Below are 20,118 nucleotides of genomic sequence, written 5' to 3'. Positions count from 1 at the left end.
TTGTGTGACTAGGTCGCGATGGAGAGGGAGGGTGATCGGGTCGGCTATGGACAATTCCAGCAGGGTTGTGAACCAATGCTGGCGTGGCCAGGCCGGGGCGATGAGTATAACTGTCGCCCTGTCCCTGCGGGTCTTGAGGAGGACCTTGTGTATGAGCGGGAACGGAGGGAAGGCATACCTCAGGCTCCCTCCCCATGGGATCGTGAAGGCATCTGCTAATGATCCCGGGCTGAGGCTCTGGAATGAGCAGAACTGAGGGCATTGACTGTTGTCCTTGGTGGCGAACAGATCCACCCGGGGAAAGCCCCACCTCCGGAAGATTGAATGCAGGACGTCTCGCCTCAACGTCCATTCGTGCATTCGGTAGGATCGGCTGAGGCGATCCGTTAAACCGTTTTGGATCCCCGGAAGATACGTTGCGATGAGGTGGATCGCATGGGCTATACAAAAGTCCCATAATTGGAGTGCCTCGCGACAGAGGGGAGAAGACCGGGACCCGCCCTGCTTGTTTATATAGAACATGGCGGTAGTGTTGTCCGTCAGGACTGCCACGCTGTGACCTTCTATGGTGGTGTGGAAGGTCTGACAGGCGAGGCGAACTGCTCTTAGCTCCTTTAGATTGATGTGAAGCAGTTTGTCTTCTCTGGACCACAGCCCTTGGGTCCGTAGTTCCCCCAGATGCGCCCCCCAACCCAGGTCCGATGCATCCGTTACTAACGTCAGAGTGGGCTGTGGGGCAGCGAAGGGGATCCCTTCGCAGACCTGCTGTTGATCGAGCCACCAGCGGAGCGAGCCCAACACCTGATCTGGGATCGTCACCACTCGATCCAATGGGTCTCTGTTGGGGCGGTACATTTGGGCAAACCACAACTGCGAAGGCCGGAGCCTTAGGCGGGCATGTCTGACCACATGTGTGCAAGCTGCCATATGCCCCAGGAGCTGCATGCAACACCTTGCCGTTGTCGTGGGGAATTTTTGGACTGAGCTTACGGCCCTCTGAATTGTCAGGAACCGTGACTCTGGGAGGCTTGCCCGCGCAGTCACCGAGTCCAGGGTCGCACCTATGAAGTCCAGTCTCTGTGTGGGGACTAATGTGGACTTGGGCACATTGACCCGGAGGCCGAGTCTGTCGAACGTCTGCAAGGCCAGCGTCACGTGAGATCGGACCTCGGCCTCCGACCTACCCACGAGAAGCCAGTCGTCCAAGTACGGGAACACACGCATCCTTCTCTTCCGAAGGAAGGCTGCTACCATGGACATGCATTTCGTGAATACTCGTGGTGCTGATGCCAGGCCGAAAGGCAGGACCGTAAATTGGAAATGGCGCTGGTTGATAATGAAGCGCAGGAACCGCCTGTGGGCCGGATTGATAGCGATGTGAAAGTAGGTATCCGAGCGTACCAATCCCCCGGATCCAGGAATGGGATAATAGTTCCAAGGGAGACCATACGGAAGCGCGCTCTGATCAGAAACTTGTTTAGGTCGCGCAGGTCCAAGATAGGACGGAGGCCCCCTTTTGCCTTGGGAATCAGCAAGTATCTGGAGTAGAATCCTTTTCCCCTTAGGTCCGGTGGGACCTCTTCCACTGCTCCTGCTGCGAGAAGGGTCTGTACCTCCTGCATGAGAAGTTGCTCGTGAGAGGGGTCCCTGAAGAGGGACGGGGAAGGGGGATGGCAGGGAGGGGGCGAGGAAAACTGGAGGGTATAGCCCGCCTTCACTGTGCGCAGGACCCAGCGGTCCGATGTTATGCGCAACCATGCCCGGTAGAAATGGGACAGGCGGTCTCCTTGAAACTTGGAGGAGGATCCGATATGGAATGTGGTACGCTGTCCTCGGGCGTAGCTTCAAAAGCCTGGTTTGTTCCCTGGCTGTGGCTTGCCCTGGCCGTGACCTTGGCCCTGGTTAGGCGTATTGTTACGTCTCCGCCTGTTATCCCTGCCACGACGGCGGTACGGTTCGTGCCGAGGGCGAGGGTGGTACTGCCTCTGTGGTGGCTGAGGTTTAAAGGGCTTGCACTGTGTCACCGGGGTATGCATACCCAACGACTTAAGGGTTGCTCGCGAGTCCTTAAGGCTATGTAGCCTGGCGTCCGTTTGGTCGGAGAACAAGCCCGAACCTTCAAACGGGAGGTCCTGCAGTGTGGTCTGCACTTCTGGCGGAAGGCCGGAAGCCTGTAACCATGCCGAACGCCTCATCACTACCCCTGACGCGATTGTTCTAGCCGCTGCGTCAGCTGAGTCGAGGGAGGCCTGCAATGAGGTCTTGGCCACTGCCATCCCCTCGTCCACCAGGGCCGTGAACTCAGGATGCGCGTCAGGTGGTAGGGAGTCCTTAAACTTGGAGACTGATGCCCAAGAGTTAAAACTGTGTCTATTTAGAATCGCCTGCTGATTAGCGATCCTCAGCTGAAGGCCCCCAGATGAATAGACTTTCCTCCCAAACAAGTCTAATCGCTTAGCTTCCTTGCCCTTGGGCGCAGGAGCTTGCTGGCCATGACGTTCTCGCTCGTTGACCGCCGAGACCACCAGCGAACAAGGAGACGGGTGTAAAAAGAGGAAGTCAAACCCTCTAGATGGGGCAAAGTATTTCCTCTCCACGCCTCTTGCAGTCGGTGCACTGGAGGCCGGCGTTTGCCACACCGTTTTATAGTTGGACTGGACTGTCCGTATAATCGGGAGAGCGACTCTGGAGGGTCCCTCCGGGCTCAGGATATTGACCATGGGGTCCTCCTGTTCTACAGTCTCCTCCGCTTGCAAGCCCAGATTGAGGGCTACCCGACGAAGCAGGTCTTGGTGCGCCCGATGGTCAATCGGGGGAGGGCCGGACACCGTCGTGCCTGCTACTGCCTCGTCTGGCGAGGAGGAAGAGGTCGGGGCCTTCTGCCCATCCTCATCTTCCTGCAACCCGGCATCGACCGGTTGCTCCTCTGGGGCCTGACCCACAGTATGGGACTGGGACGGTACCGTGCTCAGTGCCGAGTCCACTCCCTCCCGCTCCTGCGGTCTAGAGACCGTTGCCTCCTTATGCGATGGCGGGCGGTACCACGGGGAGCGGGATCGGTACCCTGATGGCCCGGATCTCGAGGTCCTAGATGGGGGTCCTTGCTGGTGGTAGGCCCAGGGTGTCCAGAAGGGCCATTGGCTCGGTTGGCCCCACTGGGGATGGCCACAGGCTTCGTAGTCCCTGCTAGCCTGCGCCCTATGGGCATACCCGCCGTACCGGCCCGAGTCAGTCTCCAAGAACAGGGACGGTGACCTGGAAGGCCACGGCGGAGCCGTAGGATGGTGCCGGTCCGGGTTTGGGGAGTAGCGCCTCTGCGACCAGGACCTGGAGCAGCGTCTCGCCGAGCTGGACCTGGATCGGTACCGGTGATCGCGGGACCAGGAACGACTACGGCTGGTCGGCCTCGGGTAACATACCGCCGACGCCTCGCGGTGCCGACTCGTGCTTGGTTGCTGAGTCGGTGCCGACCGCTTGTTGAAGCCCGACTGCTGCGGTGCTTTCTGCGCCGAGGGCAACCGGGAGTCCATCGAGGCGGAGCTCAACCGGGACCGGTGCCCTGAACGGTGCCGAGAAGGCGACCGTGATGGGCGCACCATCGCCGGCTTGCCTCTGTGTGGCAGCTTCGGCGGAGCGTCCTCAGTACGTGTAGGGGCCTCAACGGACAATGCAATGAGGTCCTTAGCTGCCTCAAATGTGTCCGGAGTGGAGGGCTGTTCCAAGAGCTCCTCTAGCCCTTCATCCTCACTCGACGCACCTATCCCGGGGCTCGATGGGCCTTTCGGCACCGGAGCCACTACCGGGGTCTGTGCCGGGGCCGTGCCGGCCTTAGGCGCACTCGAGGTCTTCACCGGCGCCGCCCTCTTATGCGGGGAGCGTCCTCGGGCCTTGGGTTGGCCCTTCGATTTTGCCGGCGAAGACGACCGGTGTCGTACATGCCCCCCCGTTGGGTCGGTGCCGTGGGCTTCGGGTGACCCGCTGGCGCCGGTTCCCGCACCGATGCCGGGGCGCTCCGCACGGAGGCAGACGGTGCCGCCGAAGTGGAGGGCTGCAACGCCGTCTCCATGAGCAGCTGCTTGAGGCGAAAGTCTCTTTCTTTCTTAGTTCTGGGCTTAAAGGCTTTGCAGATCTTGCAGCGCTCTTTCTGGTGAGCTTCCCCCAGGCAGCGGAGACACGAGTCGTGGGGGTCACTCAATGGCATAGGCTTGCGGCACGTGGCACAAGCCTTGAAGCCTTGGGCGTGCGGCATGCCCCGCCGCCCAGGGCCAGTGCCGGGGTTGACCAAGCAACCACAACAGGAACTTTAAGTACCTAATGAGCTGTTAACTACTAAGCTCAACACTACTACTAAATAACTGATAACTGTTTGCTAAATAACACTAATGACTATGCTAAAGGACACTCTCAGACGAGAGACAGAGTTGTTCCAACGCCGCCACGGACGGTAAGAAGGAACTGGAGGGGTCGGGTCGGCAGGGATATATATACCCTGGAGCGGGGCGCCGCTCTGGCCGGAAGGAGGGGGCCCTGCCGGCCCGACGGGAGCCGCTAAGGGAAAAAGTTTCCGACGTCCGTGCACGCAGCGCGCGTACACCTAATGTGTAATGGACGTGAACAATCACTCGAAGAAGAAATGAAAATGATTACGGTATGGAACAGCTTCCATAAGGAGAGATTAAAAAGACAGACTGTTCCTCTTAGAAAAAAGACTTAAGAGGGGATATGATAGAGGTCTCTAAAATTATTAACAGTATGAAGAAAGTGAATAGGGAAGTGTTATTTACCCCTTGACATAACACAAGAACTGGAGGTTACCTGATAAAAATAATAGGCAGCAGGTTTAAAGCAAACATAAGGAAGCACTTTTTCGCACAATGCACAGTCTACCTGCAGAACTCATCAACAAGGGATGTTGTAAAGGCCACACACAAAAAAAAAAAAAAAACTGGGTTCAAGAAAGAATTAGATAATTTCATGGAGGATAGGTCCATCAATGGTTATTAGCCAAGATGGTCACGGATGCAATCCCACGCTCTGGGTGTGTCTAAACCTCTGACTGCTAGAAGCTAGGACTGGATGGCAGGGGAAGGATCACTCGAAATTGCAATGTTCTGTTCATTCCCTCTGAAGCATCTGGCACTGGCTGCTGTGAGATACAGAATACTGGGCTAGAGGACCATTGGCCTGACCCAGTATGGCTGTTCTTATGATTGCCAACAGAATCTAAATTACAACATGAATACAACAAGTTTGAATGAAATATGAATTTCTGCTTCAGCTGATGTTGTCCAAAAGTTGAAAGATGGGATACAATCACCACCACTGACTCTAGGAACCATTACCTATTTGATACAATCAGTTATATGAGCCCTTTCCTTTCTATGGACAGGGAACATAAACCGAGGTAAAGGAAGAAAGGCAAAGCACAAAAATGATTTGCCAAGTCCTAACAAAAGACTGATAAACTGATCCGTAATTTCTCTGGAAAAAGATAGCGGTCTTTGTATTTCTCCTTGACAGAAAAAGTCAGTCTCTAGGTCACAAAGCTATATCTGATATCCTCCCATCTTGTGCGATGTCTTCTATGTATAATGGTTTTGAACCTGTGGACAGCTGAATGACCTCCTAACACAGTGATAAATTTCTGGAACCTCAGGTTTTGCTCAGGTATAACATGGTTAAACATCAGAAACAGGATGGGTTGTCAGCTATCCTGAACACTCAGGCCTTGTCTACACTACGAGAGTAGTTCGATTTTACTTAAATCGAATATTTGGAATCGATATTGCAAAGTCGAACGTGTGTGTCCACACTAAGGACAGTAATTCGACTTTGTGAGTCCACACTAACGGGGAAAGCGTCGACATTGGAAGCGGTGCACTGAGGGCAGCTATCCCACAGTTCCCGGAGTCCCCGCCGCCCATTGGAATTCTGGGTGGAGCCGCAAATGCCTTCTGGGTAAAAAAAAAAGGGGCCAGGGTGCTTTTGGGTAACTGTCGTCATCCGTCCATCACTCCCGCCCTCCCTCCCTCCCTGAAAGCGCCGGCGGGAAATCATTTCGCGCACTTTTCAAGTCATTGACAGCGCGGACGCCACAGCACTGTGAGCATGGAGCCCACTGCAACCATCGCTGCAGTTGTGGCCGCTCTCAACGCCTCGCAGCTTATCATACAGGTTGCCCTGAGGCAGATGCAGAAAAGTCAGGCGAGGAGGCTACGTCAACGCGGTGATGACCTGAAGTCTGAGAGTAGCACAGACCTCTCAGAAAGCAGGGGACCCAGCGCCGAGGACATCACGGTGGCAATGGGTCATGTTGATGCTGTGAAACGGCGATTCTGGGCACGGGAAACAAGCACTGAGTGGTGGGACCGCATAGTGCTGCAGGTCTGGGATGAATCACAGTGGCTGCGAAACTTCCGCATGCGGAAGGGAACTTTCCTTGAACTTTGTGAGTTGCTGTCCCCTGCCCTGAAGCGCAATGACACCCGGATGCGACCAGCCCTGACTGTCCAGAAGCGAGTGGCCATAGCCCTCTGGAAGCTTGCAACGCCTGACAGCTACCGGTCAGTCGCGAGCCAGTTTGGGGTGGGCAAATCTACCGTGGGGGTTGTTGTGATGCAAGTAGCCAAGGCAATCGTTGATGTACTGCTGCCAAAGGTAGTGACCCTGGGAAACTTGGAGGCGATCATAGATGGCTTCGCAGCGATGGGATTCCCAAACTGCGGTGGGGCCATAGATGGAACTCACATCCCTATCCTGGCACCGGACCACCAGGCCAGCCAGTACATTAACAGAAAGGGCTACTTTTCCATGGTGCTGCAAGCACTGGTGGACCACAGGGGACGTTTTACCAACATCAATGTCGGATGGCCGGGCAAGGTTCATGACGCTCGTGTTTTCAGGAACTCTGGTCTGTTTAGACGGCTGCAGCAAGGTATTTACTTCCCGGACCACAAAATAACTGTTGGGGATGTGGAGATGCCTATAGTCATCCTCGGGGACCCAGCCTACCCGCTAATGCCCTGGCTCATGAAGCCCTATACAGGTGCCCTGGACACTGAAAAAGAACTCTTCAACTACCGGCTGAGCAAGTGCAGAATGGTGGTGGAGTGTGCTTTTGGACGTCTCAAGGGGAGATGGAGAAGCTTGCTGACTCGCTGTGATCTCAGCGAAACCAATATCCCCATTGTTATAGCAGCTTGCTGTGTGCTCCACAATCTCTGTGAGAGCAAGGGGGAGACCTTTATGGCGGGGTGGGAGGTTGAGGAAATTAGCCTGGCTGCTGATTACTCACAGCCAGACAGCCGGGCGATTAGAAGAGACCAGCGGGAAGCGCTGTGCATCCGGGAGGCTTTGAAAGCAAAGTTCCTGAGTGAGCAGGGTAACCTGTGACTTTCTAATTTTGTGTACAGAGAAGCCTTCACCCCACTTCCAACACACGTTTCAAAATAAAAATAGTTCTACTTTGTTAAAGCACACCGTTTTCTTTAATACTGTTTTCGCGGGAATTTTTTAAAACTGGGACGCAGACTGTGGTGCGGAGCGGGTGTAGTGTAATCGCGCGAATGCAGCTTCTAAACTCAAGGACTGACAGGCTCCGCTGCGGTGGGATGGTTGTTTCAACGGAGCCTGTCACCCCTCCTGATAGGGACTGTGTGTATGGGGGGTCTATGTGACTTTGTGGCAGGGGGAGGACGGTTACAGATCCCCTGCTGTGTGGCTCTGTGATCCTGCCTAAGGACCGCCGCTTAAGATCTCTAACTGCCCTCCCCTGCCACAAAGTCACAGAGCAACCCACCCCCCACCACATAACATGAAAACAACCTCCCAGACTAACCAGGGTAAGTAGTCACTGCATCACTGCACTATGTATGTGCCCTGCTGCTGTGCCTGCCCCCGACTATGTACCCTGCCAAAGGTGACTGTCCTGTCCAATTACCAACCCCCTTTCCCCCCCTCCTCCAAAAGAACATGATGGAAACAGTAGTTAACAGAAACATATTTTTTATTATCAACTACACATGGGACTGGGAAGTGAAACTTGGACGGGGGCTTGTGTCAGGCGGGAAGGAAAGAACTTGTCAAACTTTGGGGAATGAGAGCCTTCTGCTGCTCGAGCTCTCTGCAGGGGTGGAGTGAGAGTTAGCAGGGACTCTGCCGCCTCTCCTTCTGTGCACTTTGGGTGAAGGGAGTATGGGACTTGGTGGCGGGGGAGGGCGGTTAGAGATGGACTGCAGCGGGGCTCTGTCCTCCTGCCTCCGTTCCTGCAGAACATCCACAAGGCGCCGGAGCGTGTCCGTTTGCTCCCTCAGTAGTCCAAGCAGGGTTTGAGTCGCCTGCTGGTCTTCCTGACGCCACCTCTCCTCCCGATCCATGTTGGCTTGGTGCATTCGGGTCAAGTTCTCCCGCCACTGGGTCTGCTGTGCTGCCTGGGCTCTGGAGCAGGCTATAAGCTCTGAGAACATGTCCTCCCGTGTCCTCTTCTTCTTATGCCTAATCCTCCCTAGCCTCTGGGAGTGTGATGACAGGCTAGGTTGTGAGACAGTCGCAGATGGGGCTGTGGGAATGGGAAAAAGGGAGTGAATTCCTCAGAAAGATAAATGTAGTTGTGAACAAAGAACATAGTCTTTCTCTGTGAACAGGACCATGCACAGCACCTATCACATGCGCACTCAGCACAAGGTCGAATTCTCGGCCTTCGCATTCAGTGTCTGGGGTTTTGCAGAGCACTTTTGAGAACCCTGTCAGGACAACGGAATTGCTCTTGCACGCAGACATGGTAAGCCGTAGATTCGTGGCAGCTTAAAACTTTAATATTAGCAATGGCCTCATTTCACATTGAAATCAATGTCGGTCCCTGCTGCCAGCAATCCGGCAAGCAGGAAGTCTGCTCCTGTCCCACACCCTCGCGGCTGTCCCCGGGAACGATCCCTTTCGGCTGACCCTCTCCCGCCTCCACCGCGTGGCTGCAAACCAGCGGTTACAGTTCTGTAAAGGAACGGTAAAGCAGTCCCAACACTAACATTCCCCTACCTCATTCAAAGCAGGTCATCATGAGCGACATCACCCTCATGAGGATCTCTGAGAGCGACAGACAGAGAATGCTCCGGGAAAGCCTTCAAAGACCAGGGCCGTATGCCGCCATGCTGTGCCAAGCAATGATTCCAGAGTACTTGCTAGTCTCGTGGCGCGGCAACGTGTCCTACTACGGAGGACCCAATAAGGCCGCTCTCCCCAAGAACCTAATGCAGCGGATTTCAAATTACCTGCAGGAGAGCTTCCTTGAGATGTCCCAGGAGGATTTCTGCTCCATCCCCGGACATATAGACCGCATCTTACTGTAGCTGCAGTAGCAGGGACTAAACAGTAGAGCGGCTTGGGCAGGACAATCATGCAAAACCGGACATTGCTAGATTTTTTTCAAATAGTTGCACTGCCCATGACTGAACCGTTAAGTTAATCAAACTAATCATGAGAAACCCATTTTTTAAATTGTTAATAATCATGTTCTGTTACAAATAAATGTTTAGATGTTTACAACACTTACTGGATGATCCTTCACCAGATTCTGTGTCCGGGGTAACGGCTGGGGAGGGTTGGTAGGGGATCTCTGTAAGGGTGATGAAGAGATCCTGGCTGTCGGGGAAATCAGCGTTGTGAGCGCTGTCGACTGCCTCGTCCTCCTCATCTCCTTCCTCATCTTCCCCGTCCGCTAACATGTCCGAGGATCCGGCCGTGGACACTATCCCATCCTCAGAGTCCACAGTCAGTGGTGGGGTAGTGGTGGCGGCCGCACCGAGGATGGAATGCAGTGCCTCGTAGAAACGGGATGTCTGGGGATGGGATCCGGAGCGTCCGTTTGCCTCTTTGGTCTTCTGGTAGCCTTGCCTCAGCTCCTTGATTTTCACGCGGCACTGCGTTACATCCCGGCTGTATCCTCTCTCTGCCATGTCTTTAGAGATCTTCTCATAGATCTTTGCATTCCGTCTTTTGGATCGCAGCTCGGAAAGCACGGACTCATCGCCCCACACAGCGATGAGATCCAAGACTTCCCGATCAGTCCATGCTGGGGCCCTCTTTCTATTCTGAGATTGCACTGCCATCAGTGCTGGAGAGCTCTGCATCGTTGCCAGTGCTGCTGAGCTCGCCACGATGTCCAGACAGGAAATGAGATTCAAACTGGCCAGACAGGAAAAGGAATTCAAATTCAAATTTTCCCGGGGCTTTTCCTGTGTGGCAGTTCAGAACATCCGAGCTCTTACTGCTGTCCAGAGCGTCAACAGAGTGGTGCACTGTGGGATAGCTCCTGGAGCTATTAGCGTCGATTTCCATCCACACCTAGCCTAATTCGACATGGCCATGTCGAATTTAGCGCTACTCCCCTCGTCGGGGAGGAGTACAGAAGTCGAATTAAAGAGACCTCTATGTCGAACTAAATACCTTCGCGGTGTGGACGGGTGCAGGGTTAATTCGATGTAACGGCGCTAACTTCGACATAAACGCCTAGTGTAGACCAGGCCTCAGTCAATCAGGTTGTTTGCACCACATGTGCCTTTCCTATATGCAACCTCATTCAATGGAGCCACATATACACTATGAAGATGAGCCCCAGTTTTGGAGACTGGCATCCATCCTGATCATTCCTCTGAAATTTGTATTATGGATGCCAAAAGAACTATCCACACACTAGTCTTAATATGGCCTCCTTCGTCTGAATCCTTTAGACTCACCTATGTAATGTTGAGCTTTTCAAGAGAAATGTGTAGTCTTCCCACTTGCAATGCAATATCAGAAAGGAAGTTTCTGAGTTCTTGTACTATAAACTGGTTTTAAATCTGAGGGCTAATTTCCTCTTCTTACATAGACACTCACTCTCTCTGAATCTGCTCCCTCCATTGCCACCTATAGAGACATCTCTACCAATCCAGTCTCTTTTCTGTAAGACTTCATAGGTTTGTATAAGCAAACCCTGTACTGCAGGTTTTGAGATACATTTTTGGCCAAGCTTGTGAGGCCTTACATTCAATATCATGGAATCTCTCTGTCTGTCACACAGTAGCTTTTGAACACTGTGTCCAATCAATTCCAAAAATTTCAGGGAATATTCTAGACATCAGTAGTCGGAAGTCTATTGATTTGGAGGAGAATAACAATATTGAAAAAGGGAAAACAAGACACACTCAGCCACAGTCTCCTGTTAATGGCAACCCATTAATACCATCCCTCAGAAAAATATCCCCTTCACCCTCCCAGTAGAATTTAACATGTTCACACCCTGATCTCTGAATGATCAGAAGAGAAATAATTGCTCTCCCTGCTTGGAGCTTTGGGGTGGATGCGCAGCCCCCCTGGGCAGACAGAGGGAGAGGATAGAGAAGGAGGCTACTTTCATTCCTTCCTCATACTTTGCCTCCTCAAAGCCTGCTCCATTTGGGCAAGGGAAGGCATCAGCCACCCACGCCGCCATTCAATAAGGGAGGAAGAAAAGGTTAGGTATCCTTTGGAGGGATGCGGGAAGACAGACACAGAGCCCCTAGTATGGTGGGGCAAATGGCAGACAGGGAAGACAATCCCTAGTATGGTGGGGAGAATAGGCAACCCTGGTGGGTGGACGGATCGGCAAGGAAGGGGGAAAAAAGCCCCTGGTATGGTGAGGAGAATGGGTCACCTGCTGTAGTGGGAGGAGGGAATCAGGGGGCACACAGGAAATCTGCAAGGGGAGACTGGGGAGTTACAGAGAGTCCCTGAAATAGAGGGGATGGGAGAGTGTCACATAAGGAGCTTGTGGGGTGGAATGCATGAATACAAGGAGCCCCTGGTGTGTGCACTGAGTTGACCTACAGAAGTTATAAAGTGTGCCCCATAGTGCCACCTTTAGTCTATCTTATTTGATAAAAGGAAGAGTACGTTTTTCTGTTTCGACTACCTGAGCCATCATCTTCCCTAAGGTTACTCAGTGTTTGCCAACCTTAAATTTTACTGAGGCCAGCAGTAGTTTGCCATGCCATCTCAGCCACAGGAGTTTTACTATGGAATTTGTGAGAAATGTTCTGGAGATGAATAAGTCATCCGCTGAGGCAGCCAAAATAAAACAAGCAAAAGCCACACTTTTATTTACTGTAGAATTAAAAGCCTTATGTAATAGTTGTGTCATTTTTCTAGGTTGTCTTGAGCTCTTGAACCAAACTAGAACAGTTCAAAAAAAGAAAAAGCAAGACTATGATGCTGACATATTTCCATGTCAGAATACAGATGTTATTAAATAGACACTAGTACGGCCATATGGTCTCATAGAGAAGGAAAAATTACACGGGAGAACTGAACCCTCCCCCATAAAATATTAATACAATTTAAAACTAAGGGAGTAAAAATGCAGAGATGATAAAAGTCTCACTGCTGTCAGAAGATTGACTGTATGCTAACTGAACACATTCTAGCACTGATATTAGAAAACAGTTGTTATTCCCTCAAAGACAGAAATTCCAGCAGGCAGGTCATAGAGGTAGATTCTTTTAATTGTAATTGGATAACCCTGCAACTACACCTCTATCCCAATAGAACGCAACCCGATATAACACTAATTCGGATATAATGCGGTAAAGCAGTGCTCCGGGGGCGATCGGGGCTGCGCACTCCGGTGGATCAAAGCAAGTTCAATATAACACGGTAAGATTTTTTTGGCTCCCGAGGACAGCGTTATATCGAGGTAGAGGTGTACCTATAATCTCCACAGTGAACTACCTTAATGTAATAGTGACAGGCACTTTAAAGAACAGAACTTTTAGCTGCTAAGCCTCTTTAGATTACACAAAAAATTACCATGTATATTATGCTAAACAGAAGTCAGTGGCCTCTTCAATTCCTGACCACCATGAGCTTCTATTGTCATGTGACACTGTGAGTCTCAACAGCTTATTTTTGTGTTAGGGTACTAGAGTATAAAAAGCCAGAGGCATACATCTTATATTTGTAAGCACTGACCATGATGTCAGCATTCAAATATATTAGATCAAGCAAGTGCATCTCTTTTACAATAATGCAGCAGGCATTGCATTACAAAATTTTATTCCCCTAACAAGTACTTTAACCCTAATGCACAGTTATTTTCAGTCTCAAAAAACATCAAATGGCCAAATTCTGCCTTCAGATACAGACATGCAATTCCTATTATTATTATTAGGAGTCCTACTGACATCACTAGGAGATGCATACACTTACAATGAAAGAAAGCATTAAAGCAAAATGGAAAAGTAGTCTTAAGACAACTTTCTGTACGAAGGAGACCACAGAGTGTAACAAGACTCCAGTGCCTTTTCAGACATAAAACAAGAGTAGGTTACCATTACACTGACATAGAACACATTAGTGACCTTTTCATAATGGCAATTAGAGTCTCTTTTGGAACCTTAAATATTTTTAAAATTTAATTGATATCGTTTTTAAAACAATACTTTTGTTTTTTAACCCTGGCAAATAAAGTAAGACAGACAAAATTATCCTGAAAAAATATATATTATATCCTTGCCACAGATCATAGAATAGAATATCAGGGTTGGAAGGGACCTCAGGAGGTCATCTAGTCCAATCCCCTGCTCAAAGCAGGACCTAATCCCCAACTTTGTCAAGCCTGATCTTAGAATCATAGAACCATAGAATCATAGAACATCAGGGTTGGAAGGGACCTCAAGAGGTCATCTAGTCCAACCCCCTGCTCAAAGCAGGACCAATTCCCAACTAAATCATCCCAGCCAGGGCTTTGTGAAGCCGGACCTTAAAAACCTAAAAAGATCTGACATTTACAAGTTGTTTTTAATATATTTACAAAACATTAATTTTAGTAGAAGCGTATATTGGAATAAACCTTCAAATTTTCATACCTAAAGTGAAAAGTTTCTACTTTAAGCCTTTGGTTGTATTGTTCACAGAGCAAGACATACCTTATCCATTGCATAACAAAGTATAAGAAAATATTTTCTTTTGTTTATGTCCACTTACTGCAATCTCTCTACAGGCCGACATCGATATCCCTGTACCTTCAATTTGCTTCAGTGCATACTCCTTTTCATCTTTTCTGTGCACAAAAACAAAAAAAGAGGAATATTTTATAGATTGCATTTATATTCACTTAAACTGATAAAATGCAAGTATATTACACTGATTTCTGTCTTCTTAAACTAGATCAAGACACTGAAACACTACAGCAGAATGAGGATCAAAAGGAATCAAATCATCTTTAACCACTGTCACAATCATCAAAACTAAAACACTGAAAATTGTAATAAGAAAAAGCTGTCAATCTGTAAATATCTACATCTCTTGAAACCATAAAACATTTGCAAGGATCCCTATAAAGAAACTCCATGGGAACTTTTTCCAGACCTTAACAGAATATCAAACATAAAAATATCTACACACACAAGGTATCTGCAACATTCTCTCAGGAAGATCTAGCAAACATGCAAATGTCTCAAATCCAAATAAAATTGTAATAGGCTTTACAGTTAGAACTAGGCTTTTATGTTTTGAAGATTTAATATATCACTGAAAGAATATCAAACTCACAATGCGGGTTTTTAAGATACAATTTTCCTTATTATACTGCAACAGATCTAGCAAAGTCTTTGCAGGGTCCTCATCACTGACAGTTTCAAACTTCATGTGCCCTGTTCGGTTCAGTGCACCCTGAAGGGCAAAGTCCTAGAATCTGAGATGTTCCCACTAAATAGGCTATCATGCATTTGAACAACCACAATAGAGTATACTTAATCAAAGGGTTGGCTAGTAAGAAGTAGGGAAAACCCAGAAGGTCAATGTTAAAGATAAAGCAGTCTCACCAAGTCCCACTCATGGTTCAACTTAACCTCCTTATTGTCTGTAGTTAAGGTTACAATTAGCTTCCATAATAATGCTTGTTTTTGCAATCCTATACCTTTGCATACAAAATTTGTTTGGCTTGAAAGTTGTCAGATTTATTCTTAAGAAAAAGGAGAATTTGAAAAGTTACACTGATTGGAAATTGAGTTTTGTCTAATTTTGTCTCACCCTAACTCAAAAGTGGATTATTACTCCTCCTTTAAACTAACCCTCTTGTTACGTCTACAAACCTGTGTGCTAGTTAGGTTTCAAAATACATTGTAACAAAGCCAAAGTTCTTGATTTTTGTGGTGGGCAATTCAGGGGCAATCCCGCTCTATTTATTTCAACAAGAGAGTTTGGTTTTCGTTGGTCGTTTTTTTGTTTTGTTTGTTTTTTTGCCATTGCCTTCAGCAGAAGTAAGGTTAAGCATCTTAATATGCATATGCACTCTATTAGCAGCTTAGAAATAACAAAGGTCCTTCTGTAAATGAAAGCTAACACTTTCCTTTAGTTTAAGCAGTAAAGGCTCGGTCCAATAGTTTTTGCAACTATTGGATTGGGGTTCTAACTGAGTTTACTATGGAAACATAGCAGCCTCTTCATATGGAGACCTGTAATTATGGTTCCATATCTAAGGGAGATAAAAGAAAACCAGTCTTATAACTACAAAAAACCTTCATGCTTTCTGAAGTTTATAGCTGACTCACCAAGAACTAGAATATATTTTGAAATCTACGTACTTTGAAATTACTTCAGATTTTTTTTTTTTTTTGGCAAAGTGTAAGTTTATGTCCCTTAAATCAAATGAAAGATTACAAAGTTTGAAAACACAAGTAAATTTTGACTTGGGACTTGTGTAAGAGGCAGTTTTCAAGGGCAAGAATTAAAAATGTTTAAAAAATTGCCATTATTGAAAACAAGACCTGATTTTCTGTCAGTAAAACTGATTGCAAAAAGAGAGATAAGAACACAAGAACATAAGAACGGCCATACTGGGTCAGACCAAAGGTCCATCTAGCCCAGTATCCGGTCATAGAAATATAGAATCATAGAATATCAGGGTTGGAAGGGACCTCAGGAGGTCATCTAGTCCAACCCCCTGCTCAAAGCAGGACCAATTCCCAACTAAATCATCCCAGCCAGGGCTTTGTCAAGCCTGACCTTAAGAACCTCCAAGGAAGGAGATTCCACCACCTCCCTAGGTAACCCATTCAAGTGCTTCACCACCCTCCTAGTGAAAAAGCTTTTCCTAATATCCAACCTAAACCTCCCCCACTGCAACTTGAGACCATTACTCCTTGTTCTGTCATCAGGTACCACTGAGAACAATATAGATCCATCCTATTTGGAAACCCCTTTCAGGTAGTGGAAAGCAGCTATCAACTCCCCCCCTCATTCTTCTCTTCTGCAAACTAAACAATCCCAGTTCCCTCAGTCTCTCCTCTTAAGTCATATGCTCCAGCCCCCTAATCATTTTTGTTGCCCTCCGCTGGACTCTTTACAATTTTTCCACATCCTTCTTGTAGTGTGGGGACCAAAACTGGACACACTACTCCAGATGAGGCCTCACCAATGTCGAATAGAGGGGAACAATCACGTCCCTCGATCTGCTGGCAATGCCCCTACTTATACAGCCCACAATGCTGTTAGCCTACTTGGCAACAAGAGCACACTGTTGACTCATATCCAGCTTCTCGTCCACTGTAACCCTAGGTCCTTTTCTGCAAACTGCTTCTTAGCTATTCGGTCCCTAGTCTGTAACAGTGCATGGGATTCTTCCGTCCTAAGTGCAGGACTCTGCACTTGTCCTTGTTGAACCTCATCAGGTTTCTTTTGGCCCAATCCTCTAATTTGTCTAGGCCCCTCTGTATCCTATTCCTACCCTCCAGCGTATCTACCACTCCTCCCAGTTTAGTATAATCTGCAAACTTGCTGAGAGTGCACTCCACGCCATCCTTCAAGATACTGAACAAAACCGGCTCCAGGACCGACCCCTGGGGCACTCCACTTGAAACCAGCTGCCAACTAGATATGGAGCTGTTGATCACTACCCGTTGAGCCCGACGATCTAGCCAGCTTTCTATCCACCTTATAGTCCATTCATCCAGCCCATAATTCTTTAACTTGCTGGCAAGAATACTGTGGGAGACCATATCAAAAGCTTTGCTAAAGTTAAGGAATAACACATCCACTGCTTTCCTCTCATCCACAGAGTCAGTTATCTTCTCATAGAAGGCAATCAGGATGGTCAGGCATGACTTGCCCTTGGTGAATCCATGCGGACTGTTCCTGATCACTTTCCTCTCCTCGAAGTGCTTCAGAATTGATTCCTTGAAGACCTCCTCCATGATTTTTCCAGGGACTGAGGTGAGACTGACTAGCCTGTAGTTCCCTGGATCCTCCTCCTTCCCTTTTTTTTTTTTTTTTTTTTTTTAAAGATGGGCACTACATTAGCCTTTTTCCAGTCATCCGGGACCTCCCCCGATCGCCATGAGTTTTCAAAAATAATGGCCAATGGCTTTGCAATCACATCTGCCAACTCCTTTAGCACCCTTGGATGCAGCGCATCCGGTCCCATGGATTTGTGCTCGTCCAGTTTTTCTAAATAGTCCCAAACCACTTCTTTCTCCACAGAGGGCTGGTCACCTTCTCCCCATACTGTGCTGCCCAGTGCAGAAGTCTGGGAGCTGACCTTGTTTGTGAAGACAGAGGCAAAAAAATCTTTGAGTACATTAGCTTTTTTCCACATCCTCTGTTACTAGGTTGCCTCCCTCATTCAGTAAGGGGCCCACACTTTCCTTGACTTTCTTCTTGTTGCTGACATACCTGAAGAAACCCTTCTTGTTACTCTCAACATCTCTTGCTAGCTGCAACTCCAAGTGTGATTTGGCCTTTCTGATTTCACTCCTGCATGCCTGAGCAATATTTTTATACTCCTCCCTGGTCATTTGTCCAATCTTCCACTTCTTGTAAGCTTCTTTTTTGCGTTTAAGGTCAGCAAGGATTTCACTGTTAAGCCAAGCGGGTCGCCTGCCATATTTACTGTTCTTTCTACACATTGGAATGTTTTTTTCCTGCAACCTCAATAAGGATTCTTTAAAATACAGCCAGCTCTCCTGGACTCCTTTCCCCCTCATGTTATTCTCCCAGGTAGGGTGACCAGATGTCCCGATTTTATAGGGACAGTCCCAATTTTTGGGTCTTTTTCTTATATAGGCTGCTATTACCCCCCACCCCCGTCCCAATTTTTCACATTTGCTGTCTGGTTACCCTACTCCCAGGGGATCCTGCCCATCAGTTCCCTGAGGGTCTTCCGACAGTGGCCAGTGCCAGGTGTCCCAGAGGGAATGAACAGAACAGGTAATCATCAAGTGAGCCATCCCCTGTCGCCCATTCCCAGCTTCTGGTAAACAGAGGGTAGGGACACCATCCCTGCCCATCCTGGCTAATAGCCATTAATGGACCTATCCTCTGTGAACTTACCTAGTTCTTTTTTTAACCCGATTATAGTCTTTGATTTCACAACATCCTCTGGCAAGGAGCTCCACAGGTTGACTGTGCATTGTGTGAAAAAAAAACTTCCTTATTTACTTTCTCCACAACAGTCATGATTTTATAGACCTCTATCATATCCCCCTCCCCTCAGTCGTCTCTTTTACAAGCTGAAAAGTCCCCGTTTTATTAATCTCTCCTCATATGGCAGCCGTTCCATAGCCCTAATAGTAGCTGGCAACAAAAATTGAGACTATTTCAGAACTGGACAGGGCTACTTTTAAGAAGAGTGAAAAGAAATTTTAGAATCTACTGAAGTAACTGACTCCATCTGTGTGTCCCCCGCTTACCCAAAAAAATCAAACAAAAAGAAACTGTCCTTTAGCCTAGGAGGAATGTACACAGGTCCATTTTTCAGATGAGGTAGCAGAGGAACTGAATTTAAGTAGATTGTCAGAAGTTACATTGATAGAGCCAAGAAGGGATTCCTTACTTTAGAGGTGGTAGACTTGTACCTTATTGCATACAAATTGCTTTGGATATCAGTACTTAGTTAAGCCAAATGTAAAACAAGGTTAATAATAAACTCTTACCCATCTTTTTGAGCTACCTTGATAACTACAGACGAATTCTATGTGAAGTGCAAAGCATTAACCGCTTTTACAGATAGGGAACTGAGGCCCAGAGACATGAAGCTTGAGAGGCACTGTCTGTAGAATCAAAGACCAGAGCCTTAGCCTTGATCAGTGATCAGACACTTACAGTTGCCATGATTTTTAAGCAATTTTTACCAGCATTTAAGAGTGAAGGCTGTACTATTTAGCTACCTTGTTAGGTGTACAGTGCAAGAGACAAAGGTCCGTCCACAGGAGTCATTATTAGCTTGGCCTGAAATGCTCACTTTTCTGTTTTAATAATCCGGTGGCCCATCCATTCTATTGAAAAATTGTAGGGCTGTCAAGCAATTAAAAAATTAACCTCAATTAATCACACGATTAAAAAATTTATTCGTGATTAATTGCGCTGTTAAACAATAATAGAATACTATTTATATAAATATTTTTGGATGTTTTCCACATTTTCAAATATATTAATTTCAATTACAACACAGAATTCAAAGTGTACAGTGATCACTTTATATTTATTTTCATTATATTTGCACTGTAAAAATAATTTTTCAATTCACTTAATACAAGTACTGTAGTGCAATCTCTTTATTATGAAAGTTGAACTTCCAAATGTAGAATTATGTTAAAAAAACTGCTTTCAAAAATAAAACATTGTAAAACTTTAGAGCCTACAAGTCCACTCAGTCCTACTTCTTGTTCTGCCAATCACTCAGACAAACAAGTTTGTTTACATTTGCAGGAGATAATGCTGTCCGCTTCTTGTTTACGCCACATGAAAGTGAGAACAGGTATTTGCATTGCACTGTTGTATCCGGCGTCACAAGATATTTACATGCCAGATGTGATAAAGATTCATATGTCCCTTCATGCTTCAACCACCATTCCAGTGGACATGCATCCATGCAGATGACAGGTTCTGCTCAATAACAATCCAAAGCCATGCAGACCAATGCATGTTCATTTTCATTATCTGAGTCAGATCTCGCCAGCAGAAGGCTGATTTTCTTTTCTGGTGGTTCGTGTTCTGTAGTTTCCACATCAGAGTGTTGCTCTTTTAAGACTTCTGAAAGCATGATCCACACCCCATCCTGATCAGATTTTGGAAGACACTTCAGATTCCTAAATTTTGGGTAGAGTGCTG

At 47.8% G+C, this 20,118-nt stretch overlaps 1 protein-coding gene across 6 annotated transcripts in view; it reads right to left on the bottom strand.

The window, feature by feature from the left end:
* The window catches only part of CDK19 (cyclin dependent kinase 19), a 223,742-nt gene that overhangs the window by 149,262 nt on the left and 54,362 nt on the right, over window positions 1–20,118 (bottom strand). For all 6 annotated transcript variants that reach the window (XM_034765874.1, XM_034765867.1, XM_034765872.1 and 3 more), the window contains one exon: window positions 13,996–14,071. In XM_034765874.1, the coding sequence (XP_034621765.1) occupies window positions 13,996–14,019 (24 nt within the window). In that variant the 5' untranslated portion in view covers window positions 14,020–14,071. The remainder of the gene's footprint in view (window positions 1–13,995; window positions 14,072–20,118) is intronic.

Source organism: Trachemys scripta, chromosome 3 (assembly GCF_013100865.1).
Source record: "Trachemys scripta elegans isolate TJP31775 chromosome 3, CAS_Tse_1.0, whole genome shotgun sequence".
Lineage (NCBI taxonomy): Eukaryota > Metazoa > Chordata > Testudines > Emydidae > Trachemys > Trachemys scripta.
Note: the sequence above shows the minus strand (reverse complement) of the source record. Positions and strands in the feature narration are given on the sequence as shown.